The 18,877-nt window shown below is 33.9% G+C and overlaps 2 protein-coding genes across 5 annotated transcripts in view; both read right to left on the bottom strand.

Annotated features, from left to right (window-relative positions):
- Window positions 1-5,364, bottom strand: part of LOC109848984 (pectin acetylesterase 5-like) — a 37,732-nt gene extending 32,368 nt beyond the window's left edge. For 3 of the 4 annotated variants that reach the window (XR_002248962.1, XM_020418741.1, XM_020418740.1), the window contains exons 1-2: window positions 5,052-5,364; window positions 4,882-4,964 (exon numbers count right to left, since the gene is read on the bottom strand). Coding sequence is in view for 2 of the 4 variants with exons in the window: in XM_020418741.1 (XP_020274330.1) it covers window positions 4,882-4,964; window positions 5,052-5,280 (312 nt within the window). In the remaining 2 variants the exon portion in view is untranslated. The remainder of the gene's footprint in view (window positions 1-4,881; window positions 4,965-5,051) is intronic. The other variant, XM_020418742.1, reaches the window with a different exon arrangement.
- On the bottom strand, window positions 6,346-18,877 carry LOC109846602 (dol-P-Glc:Glc(2)Man(9)GlcNAc(2)-PP-Dol alpha-1,2-glucosyltransferase). Its single transcript, XM_020415849.1, has 9 exons — window positions 18,578-18,877; window positions 18,392-18,480; window positions 8,788-9,121; window positions 8,601-8,656; window positions 8,079-8,149; window positions 7,374-7,511; window positions 7,050-7,254; window positions 6,800-6,942; window positions 6,346-6,721 (listed from the first exon to the last, which is right to left on the bottom strand). The coding sequence occupies exons 1-9, from the start codon at window positions 18,665-18,667 to the stop codon at window positions 6,462-6,464; spliced, it is 1,386 nt and encodes a 461-aa protein (XP_020271438.1). The 5' UTR covers window positions 18,668-18,877; the 3' UTR covers window positions 6,346-6,461.

Here is an 18,877-nt window from a genome sequence, read left to right as displayed (position 1 = left end):
CCCTGCAACTTCATGAGATTCAGAATCCTGTGAAGCTGCATAATGATCTGGCCCCACCCGACAAGTTATACACTTCTCCCCTATTCCCACTCTCAGTCTCTCCCTCTCTCACTCTCTTGGTCTCTCCTCCCTCTCTCCCTAGGGTTTGTGACTCTCTTGTGCTCTTTGACCATCTATGTTCAGTGTTCACCTTCCTCCGCTGTCACTGACCTCCATTGGGCCGAAGTTCGCCAGATTTCATTGGAGTTCCTCGAATCTCAAACTTAGGGATTGGCTTAATTTTTGGTAAATTTTTTAAACTTTTTTGGTTTTTTCTAAATTTTTATATATTCCCAGTACTTCATCCTAATAGCTTATCTTAGTTTAGATTTTGGATTAACATTTGATTTTTTAAAAGAATTTTGTGAAGAAAAATTAAGGAAAATTGTATGGAATTTGAAGGAAAATTACGGAAAATGATATACAATATTGTTAATTGAATTAATCTTGTGAATTTGGATTAATGTTTATCCCTAAAGATTGTTCTAGTTTATATTTTAGAAAAATGTGTTGAATTTTTAGACTTACATTAGGAGGAAAATGTGAAATTGGAAGCAAAAAATAAGAGAAAATTGTAAAAAATTAGGGAATTGAATTGTTAAAAGTGAGAGTTGTTAAAATTATTAAAATTAGGGGCTTGATTGTATGGAATATGTGATTTACATTCTTGTAATATATGTTGATATAACCTACTCCTTGCAGTACTCTTGAATGGAATATCTATGTGATGTCTCATAAAGGAATAATCCTTATAGTATGCTCTTTATATGTTGATATAAGCTACTCCTTGTGCCTGTTTCATTTTTAGTTTCCTTTTGCACTTTTGTATGCTTTGTATTTGTATTGTTCAGCTCTGATTGAGTACATATGATTAAGTCGTTCAACTGGAAATTTAATGTATTGTATTTTAATTGTAGAGAGATACACTATGGTCCATGGACCGATCCACGGTCGTGTACTATACCTTCAGACTAGTCATCGTTCACACAAGATTGGCTTAGGACTGGTAAAGTAAATAAGTATGTATTTTCTATTTTAGTATGAATTTAAATTTGTGTATTCTAAAAGATTTTCTTAGTTCGGATCAATGTGTAGGACGTACCAGAGATCAACATAATTAATCATTCCCAGAGTCATTCAGGTTGGGAGATGGAGGATGATCAAGTACAACAGTTGGTTAGTCAGGCCAGTTTTTTGGAGTGTTCTTCAGTGAGATGGATTAAGCTTGACTAGGCCCTTGTCCATGCTCTGATTGATAGGTGGAGGCTAGAGACCAATACTTTTCATATGCATATACAGGAGTGCACCATTACACTTCAGGACGTGTAGTTTAGATCAACATAAATTACTAGTTGCTAATCTATTTTCATCTTTTCATGTTTAACCTATAAAAAGGAAACAATAATTAGTAATTTAGTATACTTGTTTGCTAATTGTAACTTCATTATCTAATTAACATGCTAACTAGCAAATTATAAACATGTAAATATGTAATTGTTACATTCATTCTTCATCTTTTCATGCTAAGTAGCAAATATCAATTAAGAATACTAACTAGAAAATTATGAACAGTCATGTTTGTTAATTATATTTCTTAGTCTTTTATGTGACAATTTATAAACATATGCTCATAATTGTTAATCACTTAATTTGATGATTTAAATACATGTTTCTTGTATCTTTTTTGTTACTTTAAAAATTCAGTTAGCATAATTTGATGATTTAAGTTGATATTCTCATAATTTTGGATGTAGGTAACTAATATGTTGCTTATATGTTTCTGTCTTATGATGTTGGCAAATATTAGTTTGAGTTATGCGCCTCAATTAGTGAGGTGCGCGCCTCGTTGTGCGCGCCTCGTTGTGCGCTTTGCGCATGGTGCGCGTAAGGGACCTTTGCGCCCCGCATTGCGCTTTACGCCTCGATAACACTGGCCATCATACTTAAGCTTCGGATTGATGGCCCATTTGTTATGGGCACGGATGACCATAATTGGGAGGATGTATGTGAGAAGCTTCTTGGGCTGGTTCCTCATTTGAGTGATGCGATGAAGTTATCGTGGCTTCAAGGAGCGTTTATGGGAGATATACTTATTGACGCCACAGAGGAGACGATTTAGTATTTTGCTCGTGCTTACATATTACACATGATAGGCTGTAAGTTATTTCCTGATGCGAGTAAAAATCTTGTACATGCACGATGGCTGACCATACTTGAGGATTTTGAGGTGTGTGACACTATCATGGGGTAGTGGGATATTGGCATACCTTTATAGATAACTAGTTAGGGTTTCCTTGACGAAGAACAAAGATTTCAAGCAGTGCATGATTACTACAGGTTTGGTCATGGGAACACTTATATATTGGACGACCTACTTTACAGACACAATCTACAAGGTCTGTTGCCATTGGTATGCAGGTATATCAATGTAATATTTACAATTACTTTTATTACTTAGTTTTGTTCATATTGAATTTGTTCTAGTATCTTTTTTATTCAAATAGATATAAAGTGAGGAGGTGATCTGACAAAACCCTGACCGGACATACATAGCTTTATAGAAATAAGCTAGATATCATGCAACACAAACAGGTAAAATAGGACACAATTCTATATTTATATTCAAATTTTTTTGTAGATGTTAATACATGTTTTTTTAAAAATAATTCTTCGGTTCAAGTGGTCACACTGTGATCCGAAAGTTATCGATTACCTTGCACCTATTTGCAGAGAGAGCGCTGATTTGTGGAGAGCTAGAGTCCAATTGATCTATTCGAGATTATGGAGATTCATGTGCCGGGTCGTGTTCTGCGACAATTTAATCTAGAACATGTGTTGGATCCAGTTGAGCAAATCGATCGCATGGGTCGAATGACATCATATCATGTGGACTGGAGGCGATACCGTGAATTCTATATAATCAGGTGTGGAATGATAGGTAGAATCTTATAAAGCATGAGAGAAATACAGTGAGTTATAACGAGTATATGCGTTGGTATTGGGATTCACACGTGTTGAGCAAATCGATCGCATGCATCGAATGACATCACATCATGTGGACTGGAGGAGATATCGTGAATTCTACATATTCGGGTGTGGAATGATAGGTAGAATCTTATAGAGTATGAGAGAAATACAGTGAGCTATAACGAGTATATGTTTTAGTATTGGGATTCACACGCAGATAGATCGTACATGACCCACACCCAGTTGTTGGATTCATACCACGCCTCTCGTCAAATACTTGCATCCCGAAGACCATAATCAAGAGAGATTATGTAAGCTTTTAAACTCACTTAAAAAAGAATATTCTTCTTTTGAAGTTATATTACTTGCTAAGTTGGGCATATAGTAATTAAATTATAGATCCATGTATTTGATGAGATTGAGAAAAATATAAATGAGAGTATTGCTGAGATTCAAAATCTAAAAGCAATATCAGCATTTAATAACATCAGATAGAGAATAGCAAATGTGTTTCATAAGAATCACGTCGACGAGTTTGAAGGACGCAAGGACAGGACGCGCTAATTTTTACGGGTGTACGCGTGAAACGTAAGACAGGTTCTAGTGCGGTGAGTGTTAATGGAGCTGGCACTTCTCAGCCTCATATGCAATTGGATAGTCAGATTATCAAGGCTCATGATCACATACATTGGGGGCGACAAGGGGAAGGAGTAAGGGAATGGGTAAGAGAGGGAGAGGAGGGAAGGACATTTAAACTGCATGTGACTTTTTATATGATGAGGTTTATTTTATGATTCTGAATCTTGTGAATATATATGGTTAGATTGTGACTGGATTGTTCGAAATTATTACTTGTGTGGATGGATTTTCATGTACATATGCGATTGAAATTTCGTGTATGTGGTCGCAATATTCTCTATATGTAAGTTGTGCATGCACGTGCGTGCATGTCCTACAACTTCACGGGATTTACTGTGAAGTTGCAGAGTAAGCTTCTCAGAGAGTTCGATTTTGAATCCCGTGAAGTTACAGGGTCAGCTTCACAGAGAGTTCAAAATTCGAACTCTCTGTCAAACTAACACTGCATCTCCACAGGATTAAAGATCTCGTAGAGTTTGTATTAATCAAACTCCAAGGGATTTAGATTCCCGTGGAGTTTTGCAACTTCAGGGGATTCAGATTCTCGTGGAGTTTAGTGTAGTCGTTAATTCCGTCCTAAGCTACACAGGATTCTCAGGAATCCCGTGTAGTTTTCTGCACTCATTTAGCATTTTCGACCCAATTTTTCAGCCAGGTGGCTGAAACTGGGTCGAAAATGCTAAATAAATGCAAAGTGGATCCAAAATGCTAAATAAATGCAAAGTGGGTCGAAAATGCTAAATAGATTTCAAATATGGTCGAAAATGAAAATTTGTCCTTTAAAATAATTTCTGAATTTGAAAACCATTCAAACACTTCTTCTTCGTCGCATTATTCTTATCCGTCTTTAGTTTTCCACGCTCCTCGCATAACCATTACATGTTGAGATATGTTGTCGCTTTCATTTTATAATTTTTTTGGCCTTTTACCCTAGTTCTTCCACAACAAAGGGCTATAAGATCTTGGAAATACTTCAGGGGGTCCTATATGGCAACTTGCATGATGAGCTAGAAACCAACTAAAGAGGTCTAAAAGATAGAAATTTACCACGTTTTAATTTCATAGAAAAATGTTTAGGATTCTAAACTATAAATGAGTAAAAGTTATCGGGCCTCAAACTCGAAAGCGCGAGTACAACCCCAACCCCAAGGATGTAATTCAAGATAGCATTAAAGAATTAGATATCTACATTTCTATGAATTGTTCTTCGGGTTGTTAGCTGATCATATAAAGTACCTGCAAATGGAGAACCCAGCTCTCAGCGCCAGATCCAGAACCTCTCTGCAAATGATACCCTGGCAAGCTCCCATCTAAGCAAACTACAAAACGAAATCAGCATAATCACTAGCAGCGAACCCTAATTCCAACAGAAATTAGAAAGAAAAGCTAAAATCTTTAATCTTTACCTGCATTTTTCTCGGTTGCGTTTCTTAGGAGAGTGAGATCGACGAGATCGGGATCCAAAGGAATCAGCGGATTCAAGGGTTTTATGGTGGGCTTGTGAAGCCAAGAGGTCAGAGTGAGGAGGAGAACGATGAAGAGAGAGAAGCCGGAGATGATCGCAGAGAGATAACGGCACCCGGTGATCCAGCGGTGGCGGAGGAGGTGGTGGATCGCCGGCGCTCCGGTCAACATCTCTTCACGTCGTAGACTCGTCGATGTTGTTAGTTGGACTATGGAACCGCCTAATTTTGGGTTAGTTGGATTCAGATAAATGGGCTTGGGCTTAATTCAGGAGCTGTGAATAAGCACTAATATATTATTCTACTTTGTACCAGTTGATTTTACTGGGCTTGTTGGGCCCAGTAATCAAATTGTTGGATTGTGGGCATTATTATTTGACGCCTTAGATAATCATCTAAGGACACGGCCTAAAATCACATGATTGAGCTATATTGTGGATGATCCGCTCCGTTGAACTTGATCTACATAGTCTAAAACCCCAACACACCAAGTATTGGGATTTCAAGGTCAAGATATACGATTACAAGGATAGCGCGAGGGAGGAAGAGATCCCCGAGCTTGGTGGGCAGACAGTCGCAGGCGGCAGAATGTGTTTTGGGAGGAAGAGATCCCAAGCTTGGTGGGCAGATAGTCGCAGGCGGCAGAATGTGTTCTGAGATTTCTACGGCAGATTGTTAGAGGTTGTTTTAAATTTTCTCATAAACCTTTGCAACTTACTCTCTTTTTCGGTAGGTATTTTGCTGGAGTTGGCTTTTTGTTTCTTTCTTTAGATTTGCGAGTATCATATGTGGCACCCTTCTACATGAGTTGTGGATGACCGCGGAGGAGTTTGTGGAGATGGTTAAGGAAGTTTAGGCCATTGAATTCAGTGGTGAGGTACACAAGTTCTCTCTACAGGTAAAGGAAATTACTACTATGTATGTGTGTGCGCGTGTACTTTTTTAAAATTGGATCTTGCAGTGCATGGTAAAACTACATGTCCAAGAATTAATATGTTTTCATAGTAAAACGGAGGACTGAGATTGGTACATTTCCTGTAATTAAGCTTACAGTCAACATTCCTTTACCTCCCACTATAGATCTATCTTAATTTAAAAAAAAAAAGAACAAGGAATGAAACAACAAAGCCTACAAGCATAAAAAAAACCCAAAAGAAACTCCTAACCTCAAGATGAAATTTTAAAAAGATCAAAATTGAATACAGCCCTTAAAAATAGTAAACAATTCACCAGTGAGTTAAGAAAAATGATACAAGAGACGACCAACTCATGGGATATTTCTCGTACAAGAAAGCTAATGAGGTATATAATTATAATTAAGATCAGTGTTCCAAGCTCCATGATTTTCATGAACTACCACAAAAATCTCTGTGTTCCAGGCTCATGATCCCACTGAAATGGCCTAAACAAAAACATGATCATGGTAAATATATCTACACATACATAAATAGCCCCAGTGAACAACAATTTTGTACTGTCATCAATCTGTGAATGGAGAAACAACACTAAAAAGGATGTGGTATAATATCTGAACTCAACAAGTGGTGCAGGAACCAGAACCAGTGCGGTGGCTACAATGAAGGACACAACCCAAATCTTCGTCTGAGATTTACCTATAAAAGGAATAAAATTAAATCGCTAGTTGAAATTTGCACAAAAGAAATCGATAGAGATAGAAATGCTTCAGGTACCTAATACATTGACGATAGAGATCCATGAGTAAACATAAACTGGGACTAGAAGGTATTTGATGATCCAGTGAGCTTGGATGACTTTCCGCCATAAATAAAATGTGTAATGTCGGTTGTCTGCAAGGAGATATGGATGGGCTATGCTGCATTATTAGCAAATTAAAAAAAAATGTTCGCTTAGACTAAATTTGACGGGAGAAGGCTAAAGACTAAATTTATTTTCCCCTACAGAACACCAAGCATGGCTAACCTGAATAGATGCACCGCAGTAAATCCTATACAAAGTGCCATCAGGACTTCAATAGAACGGCAAACTTTAGTCTTCCAAAATAATCGGAATAATGTTGTAGCCTGGCCTAGGCTGAAGTGCACAGGAGCAAGTGCCGCAGCAGAGACCACAGAAAAATACAACATCTGAGCAAAGTGGGGAGAAACCACATGATCCTCTTTTGCACCTGCAGCATTATACACGGTACAGTTAAGAAACTCCTAAATTTACACACTCCTTTTGAATTTCAAGCTGAGCAATAGAACCAATGTTGTTATAGCTAGACAGATAAAGGAGATGAAATACCAAGGACAATGCCGCCATTCCAAATGACAAAAGTCACAAATGACATCAGCACCATGAGAAAAGGGGCAAAGGTGATCAATACTTGCCACTTCCGATTCCACAGTTTTAAAGCAGTATCCAGGACCTCATCAATAAAACCTGAAACCCAAATCCGTTACAGGATACAGATTGTCTGGTTATGCATGAAAGAATAAAGGTTACAGAAAACCTTCTTTTGGTCATGCACCACACTACAATAAACTATGATCAATACCTTCTTGTTCTTTTCATAAATAAGTTGGAAATGTTTCACATTGAACTAAACCTTTATTAACATTTTTAAAAAGATGGGTACACTATACTTTTGATTCAGAAAGAAACTAGGCTAGGGATTCATAACCTTCTTTATATCTAAATAAAGCACATTTTGAGTAATCATTAGCATTCTGATCTTTGGAGAATAAACTAGAAGGATAACATTCACAAACGGTTTTAGAAGATTGATTTAGATTATGGTCAACAAACATCTAATTGGTGCATGACAAAAAAAATCTAGAAGAGGAAAGTAGGGAATACAAATTAATTTATACATGTAATAGAAAGGAAATGGTGGATAATAGGAAAAAAATGTTAACTTATACGCAATGTAGATGTTGGAAGGAAGAAATAACACCCACAAAATAGATGTATCAAAAAGAACTTGTATCAAAAAATAGAAAACACTACCCGAGTCACAGCACGAGCTTTCGATTATTTTGGAACTAGATGGGTTTTTGGTACTCTCAGCGGTATCCATCCTTCGGCGCAGGGTTGGCAGGGGCAAGCAGGAATGTTCTTGATTTATCAGTTAGGTGTATGGCCAGTTTTTTTTTTTTTTTTTTTCGCTTGAGCTTTTCTTATGCTGATCATGCCGGCGGCATTTTCAGCATAAATTCTGTGCAGATAAAAGGCTGCTTCAGAATAAACGAATTGGCCGATCATTCGCGGGCTACAGAAAATGCTATGCCACACTATATTTGTTTTGCCGAAAAGAGCGTCGCAATAAGCGACACGCACCAAACTACATAAAGAAATTTGAAAGCAAGTGACTTGTGTTAGAAATTTTCCTAAAACAAAAGAACAGAGAACCAAGGTAAACTTGATCAGGATCTGTTGAATATTTAGTCAGACTAAGTCACTAAATGTTTAGCCAATTTAAATTCAAATTCAGCTAAAACTAACAACATTTAGATTCTTTAACTATAAAACAAGTAATAGTTTCGGTCGTCAAGGAAAACAATCGCGAGGGCACCAAAAGAAACCACCTAAAGATTAAGGTAAGATTAAGGTACATTTCCAGAGGTTGTTCACTAATGGTTAAATACATGCTACTTCAAGCCAAACTAATCATGTCCTTGTTCAGAAAATCCATAAATTGTGAATAGGAAATGCATACCATAGCGCTCAACCAATATTTCTTCTTAAGACTGGCCAAAAGCATTGCCAAGACTGCAGTTATGGAAGCCACATCTGTATAGTACAGAAAGATAAAGAACCAGTGAACTGGATACAGTGCTATCAGTAGTGCAGAAATTGTTGCCTTCCCTTCTCCAAGAGAAGGTCTCAAGTTGATGAGCAATTCATATACAAGTACACTACAGATGATAGCCAGGAAAGCATTAGTAGAACGAAGATATGCAGGGGAACAGAGTTCAGGCAATGACTGGACTGCATTAGCGATCCACATGCCTGGAAACAAAGAAGCAATGTAGGCAAGTGAAAAAAAGTACCTGCACAAACAAAGTTAAAATTTTACAAACTTTAAAACTTTTCTTATTCCATTAATCAGAAGCCAACATGACTTAATGCTTAACGCCACATCAATATGGTTGGATCAATCAAATATTTTACCGAGGGTTTCTTCAAGTATTTTATAAAGTTGAACCTAATAACATGATTTATATGGTCAAATAATAGTCACAACTTCCTTCCAATCAGCATTATGCCCTTTACGAGAAATTCCTCCTCTAAATAGCACAATCCTATGATCTTCCAACTATTAGTCAAAGTAGTACTTATTTATTGCCTGACACTAAGATATTTTGTTGGTCTCACGCATAATTAATTGCCACTGAAGGCAAAATGAACGAAAATTGTCATAATCGCGAATTGTGAAGTAGTCATAATTGATTGTCATTGCAACGATAATGGGCAAAGATGTGGGTTATATAGCCCATGAAAATCGTGAATATGGAAGTTCGCACAATTAATTGTTATTGGGTCAAAAAAAAATGGACAAAAAATCATGGACTATAGACCATAGGCACCACGATGAAGTATGCATACATATTTTCCACAGGGGTCGACAAACAAAAATTGACAAAAGACATAGGTGACAACGAAAATCGTAATTTTTATGAAAGAAAATTTAATTGTTGTTGGATCGAAACTAATAAAAATAGACTAAAATCATGGGTTATAACCATTTAATATCGAATTTTGAAAGTACGTGGAGTTCATTATATAATTAGTTCGATATGAATGAAAATTGACAATTCATGGGTTAAAGCTGGGGAAAATCTTGAATTTTGAAGTACATATAATTACTTGACATTGGGACGGAATGAACAAAAATTGCCAAAATTGTGGGTTATAGCCTAACAAAATCGCGAATTATAAAGTAATCATAATGAATTGTCATTGGGTAGAATGAACAATTTGACAAAAATGGTGGGCTATAGCCCATGAACATCGCGAATATTAAATTTCGCACAATTAATTGCTATTGGGTTGAAGCTAATAAAAATTGTACAATAACCCATGAAAATCATGAATTATGAAGTATTCCTAATTATTTGCCATTGGGTCGAAGGACAAAAAATGATAACTATTAAGGGTATACCATATGCAAATCGCGATTTTCAATGAAAAAAAATAATTATCATTGGACCAAAACTAATGAAAATAGACTAAACCCATATGTTAACCTATAAAAACGGCAAATCTTTTGTATGCATGACTAATTGTCATTCCGTTCAAACAAATGAAAATGAGCAAATATCGTGGGTAATAAGCCCATGAAATCACGGATTTTGAAATATGCTTAATTAATTGCTATTTCGTTAAAAAGACCAAAAGTGCACACAAATCGTGGCTTAAAAGAATGAAAATTAATTGTGGGTTATAAGCCCATGAAAATCATGAATTTTAAGGTAATGCATACTTATTTGCTATTGTGTTTAAGAATGAAAATTGAAAAAAAAAAAATTGTTGGTTATAGGACATGAAATCGTGATTTTTAAAAAAAGAAAACTTAGTTTGACATTGGGTCGAGGAATGAAATTGACAAAAATCATGGGTTAGAGCTAATAAATTCGTGAATTTTGAAGACTATTGGTAATAGCACATGAAAATTACAAATTTAAAAGTACATATAATTAATTATCATTGGGTCAAAAGAAATGAAAATTGACCAAGATCGTGTGTTTTATAGCCAATGAAAATCGTGAATTCTTAAGTACATACAATTACTTGTCATTAGGACGGAACAAACAAAATTGTAAAAAAAATTTGAGTTATAACCCATTAAAATCATGAATTTTGAAGTACTAATAATTTTGCACTTGGTCAAATGAACGATAATGGACAAAAATGGTGGCTTATAGCGCATGAAAATTGTGAACATTGAAGTTCGCACAATTAATTGCTATTGGATCAAAACAAATAGAAATGGACAAGAATCATGGACTATAGCCTATTATAAGCACGAATATTGAAGCATGTTACTGATTTGTCATTAGGTTAGAGAACAAAAAAGGATAAAATCATCGATTATAGCCCCCAAAAATCACGATCTTCGATGAAATAAAATTCAATTGCCATTGGATAGAAACTAACAAAAATATACTAAAATCTTGGGTTATTAATAACCCATAAAAATTACAAAATTTTTTGTACTAGTGATTAATTGTCATTGGTCGAAATGAACAAAAAATAATCAAATATCGTAGGTTAGCCTATGAAATGACAATTTTTGAAATATGCTTATTCAATTACCATTGGGTCCAAATGAACATAAATGGACACAAAATTGTGGTTTATAACCAATAAAAATTGGGGATTTTCAAATATGTATACTTATTTGTCATTGTTTCAAGACGAAACATAATTGTGGGTTATGACCGCAAAAAATTTGCTAATTGTGAAATATGTGTATTAGTTGTCATTGGTTAAAAACAAATGACAATGCACAAAAATTGTATGTTGTTACCCATAAAAATTGTGAAATTTTAAGTGTATGCGTAATTAATTGTCATTAGGTAGAAACAAACAAAAATGAACAAATGTTGCAGGTTATAATCCACGAACACGATTTTTTATGAAAGAAAGGTTAATTGTCACTGCATCAAAAATAGGAAAACAGAGTAAAATTGTGGGTTAAAATCCAGGAATTCGCAAATTTTTCGGTGTGTCATTGGGTCAAAACGAATGAAAATTAGCAATTATCATGGATTATTACCCAAGAAATCGCAAATTGTGAAATATGCTTAGTCAATTGCAATTGGGTCAAAACGAACAAAAATGGACAAAAATCGTCGGTTTTAACTCATAAAAAAGTATGTATACTTATTTTCAAAACAAATGAAATTAATAAAAAATGTGGGTTATGGCCGCTAAAATTTGCAAGTTTTGAAGTACACATTAATTGTGAGTTATAATCCATGAAAATTAGATTTTTTTTTTTTGGTACAGTGATTAATTGCGATTGGGTCGAAACGAATGAAAATAAGCAAATGTTGTGGATTATAGCACATGAGATCACAAATTTTGAAATATGCTTAGTCAATTGCAATTAGATCGAAACGAACATAAATGAACAAAATTTGTGGGTTATAATCCAAAAAAATAGTAAATTTTGAAGTGTGTACTTCTTTATCATTGAGCCAAAACGAACAAAATTAACAAGACTGTGGGTTATTATCGCCAAGAATTATGAATTTTAAAGTATGCATAATTATTTGCCATTATGTGGGAAAAAACAAAAACTCTTGGATAATAGCTCATGAAAAATCGTTATTTTTTATGAAAGAATTTTTTTTTGTTATTGGTCAAAACTAACAAAAATTGATTAAAATAGTTGGTTATAATCCATGAAATTGTGACTTTTCGATACGCATGATTAACTACCATTGGGTCTAAACTAACCAAAATGAGCAAATATTGTGGGTTATAACCCAAGAAATCATAAATTTTGAAATATGCTTAGCCAATTTTGATTAGGTCGAAATAGACATAAATGGACAAAAATAGTGAGTTATAAGCCGTAAAAATCGTGAATTTTCTAGTATGTATGTTTATTTGCCGTTAAATCAAATCTAGCGAAAAATCGTAAGTTATAACCCTTGAAAATTATGAAATTTAAGTATACATGTAATTAATTCCCAATAGGTGGAAACGGACAAAATGGACAGAAATCAAGGATTATAGCCCACAAAAATCACGGGTTTTTATGAAATAAATGTAATTATCATTGGGTCGAAAGTAACAAAAATAGACTAAAATCATAGGTTATAACCCATGAAATTCACGATTTTTTCGATATACGTGATTAATTATCATTTGGTCGAAATGAACGAAAATGAGCAAATATCATGGGTTATAACTCATGAAATCAGAAATTTTGAAATATGCTTTAGTAAAATGTCACTGTGTCAAAATGAACATAAATGAATCATGGTTAATAACCCATAAAAATCATGAAGTTTGAAGTACATATACTTCTTTGTCATTAAGTCAAAACAAACGAAATTAACTAAATCAAGAGTTATGGCCACTTAAATTGCGAATCTTGAAGTACGCATACTTAATTATCACCGAGCGGAAAAAGATGACAACATACAAAAATTGTAGGTTTATGGCTCATGAAAATTGTGAAATTTAAGCGTACGCGTAATTAATTGCCATTAAGTGAAAACAGATAAAAATGCACAAAAATCATGAGTTGCACATAAAAATAGCAATTTTGATGAAAGAAAGTTTAATATCATCGTATCAAAACTAACAAAAATAGATTAAAATTATGGACTATAACCAACTAAACCTCGTGATTTTTTCGATACTCATGATTAACTACAGTTAGGTTGAAAACATAAAAATTATTAAATATCATGGGTTAATCCATGAAATCGTTAATTTTGAAATATGTTTAGTCAACTGCAATTGGGTTGAAACGAACATAAATGGACGAAATTCATTGGTTATAACCCATCAAAATCTTGAATTTAGAAGTACGTGTATTTAATTTTTATTGAGTCAAAACAAACGAAATTAACAAAATTGTAGGTTATGTCCATTAAAAATCATAAATTTTGAAGTACGTATAATTAGCTGTCATTAGGCGGAAACTGTCAAAAAAGACAAAATTTGGGTTATCGCCTATGAAAATAGCAAATTTTTATGAAAGAAAATTTATTTATTATTGGATCGAAAACGAAAATAGACTGAAATTGTGGGTTATAACCCATGAAACTCATGATTTTTTATACGTATGATTAATTGTCAATGGGTTGAAACGAACAACAATGAGTAAATATTGTGGGTTATAATCCAGGAAATTGCACATTTTTCAAATATACTTAGTCAATTGCAATTAAGTCAAAACAAGCATAAATTGAAGAAAAAAAATCGTGGCTTATAATCCATAAAGAGCATGGATTTTGAAATATGTATGCTTATTTGTCATTAAGGGGCTGTTTGGTTCGGCCAAATTTTTAGTAATTCTGCAGTTTTGGAACAAAAAGTAGGTTTTTTGACATTATAAGATTTCAAAACTGTCATTTGGTTTAATTTTTTTAAGAATACATTTCTTAAAAGCTGACATGGCAGCCCAATTTATGGAAAGCTCAATTTTTTTTTAGCTCGGAAATGGGCTAGAAAGCTGATAACCATGTGGCAACTCATCATTTTCTCTCACAACTCCCTAAATTATTTGGCAATGAAACAAACATGAGTTTTGGATATGTTTTCCTAATCTTCACTTTATCATTCCATATCAAACACAAGTTATGGATTCCTTTGATATCCATTTTTTTTTAAAATGGTTATTTGCCTTGGAATCTATTTCCATAATTTTATAGAAATGAACCAAACAGCCCCTAAGTAAAAGCGAATGAATTTAGAAAATTATGGGTATTGTCGCTAAAGATCGTGAATTGTGAAATACGCATAATTAGATATCATTGGGTCGAAAAAGATGACAATGCACAAAAATCGTAGGTTATAACCTATGAAATTGTAAATTTTAAGTGCACGCGTAATTAATTGCTTTAGGTGGAAACAGACAAAATGGACAAAAATCTATGATTTCTTTTGTTTTGTTTCGTTTCATTTTGGGTAAGTTTGAAACAAGTTAGACCCTCTAAAACTGTTTGATCAGATTCAATTAATTGCATTAGGTGGAAACAGATAAAATGGACAAAAATACGGAAATTGTGGTTTTTATGAAAGAAAATTTAATTGACATTTGCTCAAAACCAACAAAAATAGACTAAAATATGGGCTATAATCGATAAGTTTGCGATTTTTTCAGCATGCATGATTAATTCCATTGAGTCAAAACCAACAAAAATGAGCAAATATCATGGGTTATAGCCCATGAGATCGCAAACATTAAAATATGCTTTAGTCAAGTGTCATTCTACCAAAATGAACATAAATGGAAAAAATCGTAGGTTATAACCTATAAAAATCATGAAGTTTGAAGTATGTATATTTATTTTTCATCAAGTAAAAAACAAACGAAATTAACAAAAATCAAGGGCTATACCTACTGAAAATTACGAATTTGAATTACGCACAATTTTCATTGGATCGAAACAGATGACAATGCATAAAAAACACATGTTATAACATATGAAATTTGTGAACTTAAAGTGCATGCATAATTAATTGTTCAAATAAAATGTACAAATATCATATGTTAGCCCAAGAAAATTGCAATGTTTTATTAAAAATTTTATTTGTCATTAAGTCGAAACTAACGAAAATAGACTAAAAATCATGGGTTACAACTCATGAAATTAGCAAATTTTTTGGCACGCACGATTAATTGCTATTGAGTCGAGATGAATGAAAATAAGAAAATATCATTAGTTACATAGGTCATGAAATTGTAAATTTTGATAAGCTTAGTTAATTGTCACAAGGTCGAAATGAACAAAAATGGACGAAAATCATGGATTTTTACCAGTACCAATCATGAATGTTGAACCATTCTTACTTATTTGTCATTAGGTCAAATTTTAACAAAATCATGGATTATAGTCCATAAAAATCATTAATATTTTAAGTACGCATAATTTGTTGTCATTCGGTCGAAACAATTGAAAATACAAAAAAAAATCGTAGGTTATAACTAATAAAATGTGTGAATTTTAAAGTTTATGTTTATGAAAATCATGAATTTTGAAGTACCCACATTTATTCCTCATTAAGTCAAATAACGAAAATTGATAAACAAAATCGTGGGTTATCACCCATTAAAATTGTGAATTTTTTGTACGCGTGATTAAATGTCATTAGGTCAAAACGAACGAAAATGAGGAAATATGTTTACTTAATGGTCAACGAACGAAATTAACAAAAATAGTGAATTTTTTAAGTAACGTACTTATTTGGTTTGGGTAAAAAAGGACGAAATTAACAAAATTATGGATTATAGCTATAAAAACCATGAATTGTGAAATATGCATAATTAGTTGTCATTCGATCGAAACAAATGATAATGCACAAAAATCATGAACCATAACCTACGAAAATTATGAATTTTAAAGTGTGCACCTAATTAATTGTTATTAGGTGGAAACAGACAAAAAGGAACAAAAATTGAATATATGAGTTCTTGAATTCTGAAAATCATGGGTATTAGCCCATGAAAATTACGAATTTTGAGATACGTATAATTAATTGTTATTGGTTCGAATGAACGATAATGGCCAAAAGCCTCCATGAAAATTGTGAATATTGAAATTCGCACAATTAACTGCTATTGCATTGAAACAAACAAAAATGGATAAAAATCATGGACTATACCTACGAAAATCATGAATTTCAAAGTATGCATACTTATTTGTGATTAGGTAGAAAAATATAAAAATTGACAAAAATTATGGGAAATAACTCATGAGAATCATGAATCTTGAAGTACACATATTAATTGACATTAAGTAAAAAATGAACAAAAAATTGCCAAAATTGTAACTATGGGTGGAAAAAACCAAATAGTTAACAAATATTTCGCTAAGTATTTCTCTAGATATTTGGTTATAATTCGATTTGACAGATCATTTAACACTAAAAAAATAGATTATAATATTCGGTTCAACGAATAGAATTTAACTAGACATATATTTCATTCGATTGATTATTAAATATTCATTTATGTTTTACTTTAGGGTTTTTTGATATAAGTCCCTTAAATCTTTAGTGTGTTGATATAACGTCCTATGGTTAGTTGGGGTTATAAATGAGAGGAATATTTCGTTTAACCCGCATCCATAAATTGACAAGTATGACCTTCGCTTACCCAAATCCATTAATAACTCCTCCCAAAATCCATACCTGTTAGAACAACCCAAAACTGTTTTCCCTTCTTCTCCCTTCAATTTGTTAATGGGTCAAAGATTTTTATGCCCCTTGAGGCTAATTCTTCAGTTGAAGCTCAACCGACTGATTAGAGAGTAGAATGAGAAGGAAGAGGGGGCTGATGATGGGAGCTTTTAATGGGTTTGGATTGAATTATGATTTAGAGGAGAATGTGAAGTTTGGAGAATAATAAGAGTAATGGGAGGAGGGGGGGAGGGAGCACCCGAGGGTATTCTCGTAACTAGTTAGTCAAGGTTAGGGTTAACCCATGTTTTTAACCCTAATCTTAATGGAAGGCCTTAGATCAACACATAACGAAGATTTGAGGGACTAATATCAAAATATAAAGATTTGTGGGACTAATATAAAATTACTAGAGATTTAAGAGACTAGTATCGAAAAACCTCTTTACATTTAAATTGTATAAATTTCAGCTGCAACAAACTATATTCATCCTATAAATTGTGTTTGGGATGTATATTAAGCCTACAAAAATAACATAATATCAATTAAGGTGAGGTGTAAAATTAAATAAATGATGCATTTTGAAGGGAAAAGTTAAAATTATATGTAACTTGGAGAGTATAAATTCGAATAAACGATAATGAAAAAATGTCGTGGGTTATAGCCCATGGAAAACACGAATATTGAAATTCACACAACTAGTTCCTATTGGGTTGAAATGAAAAAAAATGGACAAAGATCATAGACTATAAGCCCATGAACATCACGAATGTCCAAGCACGCATATATCTATTTTGCATTTGGTCGAAAAACGAAAATTGACTAAAATCGTGGGTGCCCACAAAAATCACGCTTTTCTGAAAGTACAACAGATTTAATTGTCGTTGGGTCGAAATGAACGAATATTAATCAAAATTGTGAGGTTACATAAAAATAGCGAAGCGAATTTTGAAGTATGTATAATTGCTTGACATTGAGATGAAATGAATGCCTGATACTATTGCATCTTATAATGAAGCTTCTCTCTGTTTTTGGAGGTTGAGACAAGCACAACAAACCATCAGGAGGTTCTGGAATCGTATAGCTACAGAAAAAAAGCTCAAGAATTTTCTACGAGCAGTGAGAGATTGTTCGAAGCTCTTACCCATCACATTGCATTATTCACTAATTTCCATCCATAAAACCTCTCCTAAATTCTTTCTCACCTGCAGTAGACGTTGTAATCTACTGCAAGATTTGTTTTTGAAACCATATAGAATTCTTCAATGGCCTATTCCTCCATTACTCTTCCTTTCATCATTTTAACAATGGGTTCGGGATTACTAAAAGCGCATCAGCTGTTCCCCCATCACATGCCCAAAAAGAAGAGGGGGGAAAACCACCAAGCTAGCCTACAAAATTACAACTTTTTCCCAAAAAAGGAAAGGAATTGGGTCTTAGAAAAAAGAACTTACAGTCCAGGGGGAGTAGTGATCATTGGATCCCATGTCTTGAAATCCCCTCTACAGTACTGTTGTGCTTGAGGGATGTGGAATATCTCATCCTGCATCAATAACAAACAATTTTTCCGACTGAGGAATTTCAACAAACAGATTGTGCGCATTGCATGAAACAAGATGACAGCGGAGGGAAACACTAACCATGTAGGGATCAGGAACGATCTTGTTGACTACGATTGAAATGGGAATCACCCACAAACTTGCTACTGCTGCGACGATAATTTTTCCCATTCCCCCCTTCTTTTTCTCTCCAAGGGATCGCTCTCTACAAACTGCCACGAAATCGGGGCAAGAATGGCATTTTCAAATTTTTAAGGGGGTTTTTTAGCACATAACTCCCCACTCCAAGATAAACCCCATCGAAATTGGGAGATTCGAGAGCTTGAATGTGTGGGTTCGTCGATCTTGAACTTGGAAAGTAGACGGAGTGGGTTTTTGGTT

The sequence above is a fragment of the Asparagus officinalis genome, chromosome 7, assembly GCF_001876935.1.
Source record: "Asparagus officinalis chromosome 7, Aspof.V1, whole genome shotgun sequence".
NCBI lineage: Eukaryota > Viridiplantae > Streptophyta > Magnoliopsida > Asparagales > Asparagaceae > Asparagus > Asparagus officinalis.
The sequence above is the reverse complement of the archived record's forward strand: the minus strand, read 5'-3'. Positions and strand labels throughout refer to the sequence as shown.

Bases quoted from the DNA above. Each gene is read 5' to 3' on its own strand.
- LOC109846602 (XM_020415849.1), bottom strand. From the start codon at position 18,667: ATGGGAAAAATTATCGTCGCAGCAGTAGCAAGTTTGTGGGTGATTCCC. The intron at 9,122-18,391 runs GTAAGTTCTTTT...TTGTTTGTGCAG, and splicing joins ATCACTACTCCCCCTGGACT to GTACTTTTTTTCACTTGCCT. The intron at 8,150-8,600 runs GTTTTATAGTTA...CCTGCGCCGAAG, and splicing joins GACGACCGAAACTATTACTT to GATGGATACCGCTGAGAGTA.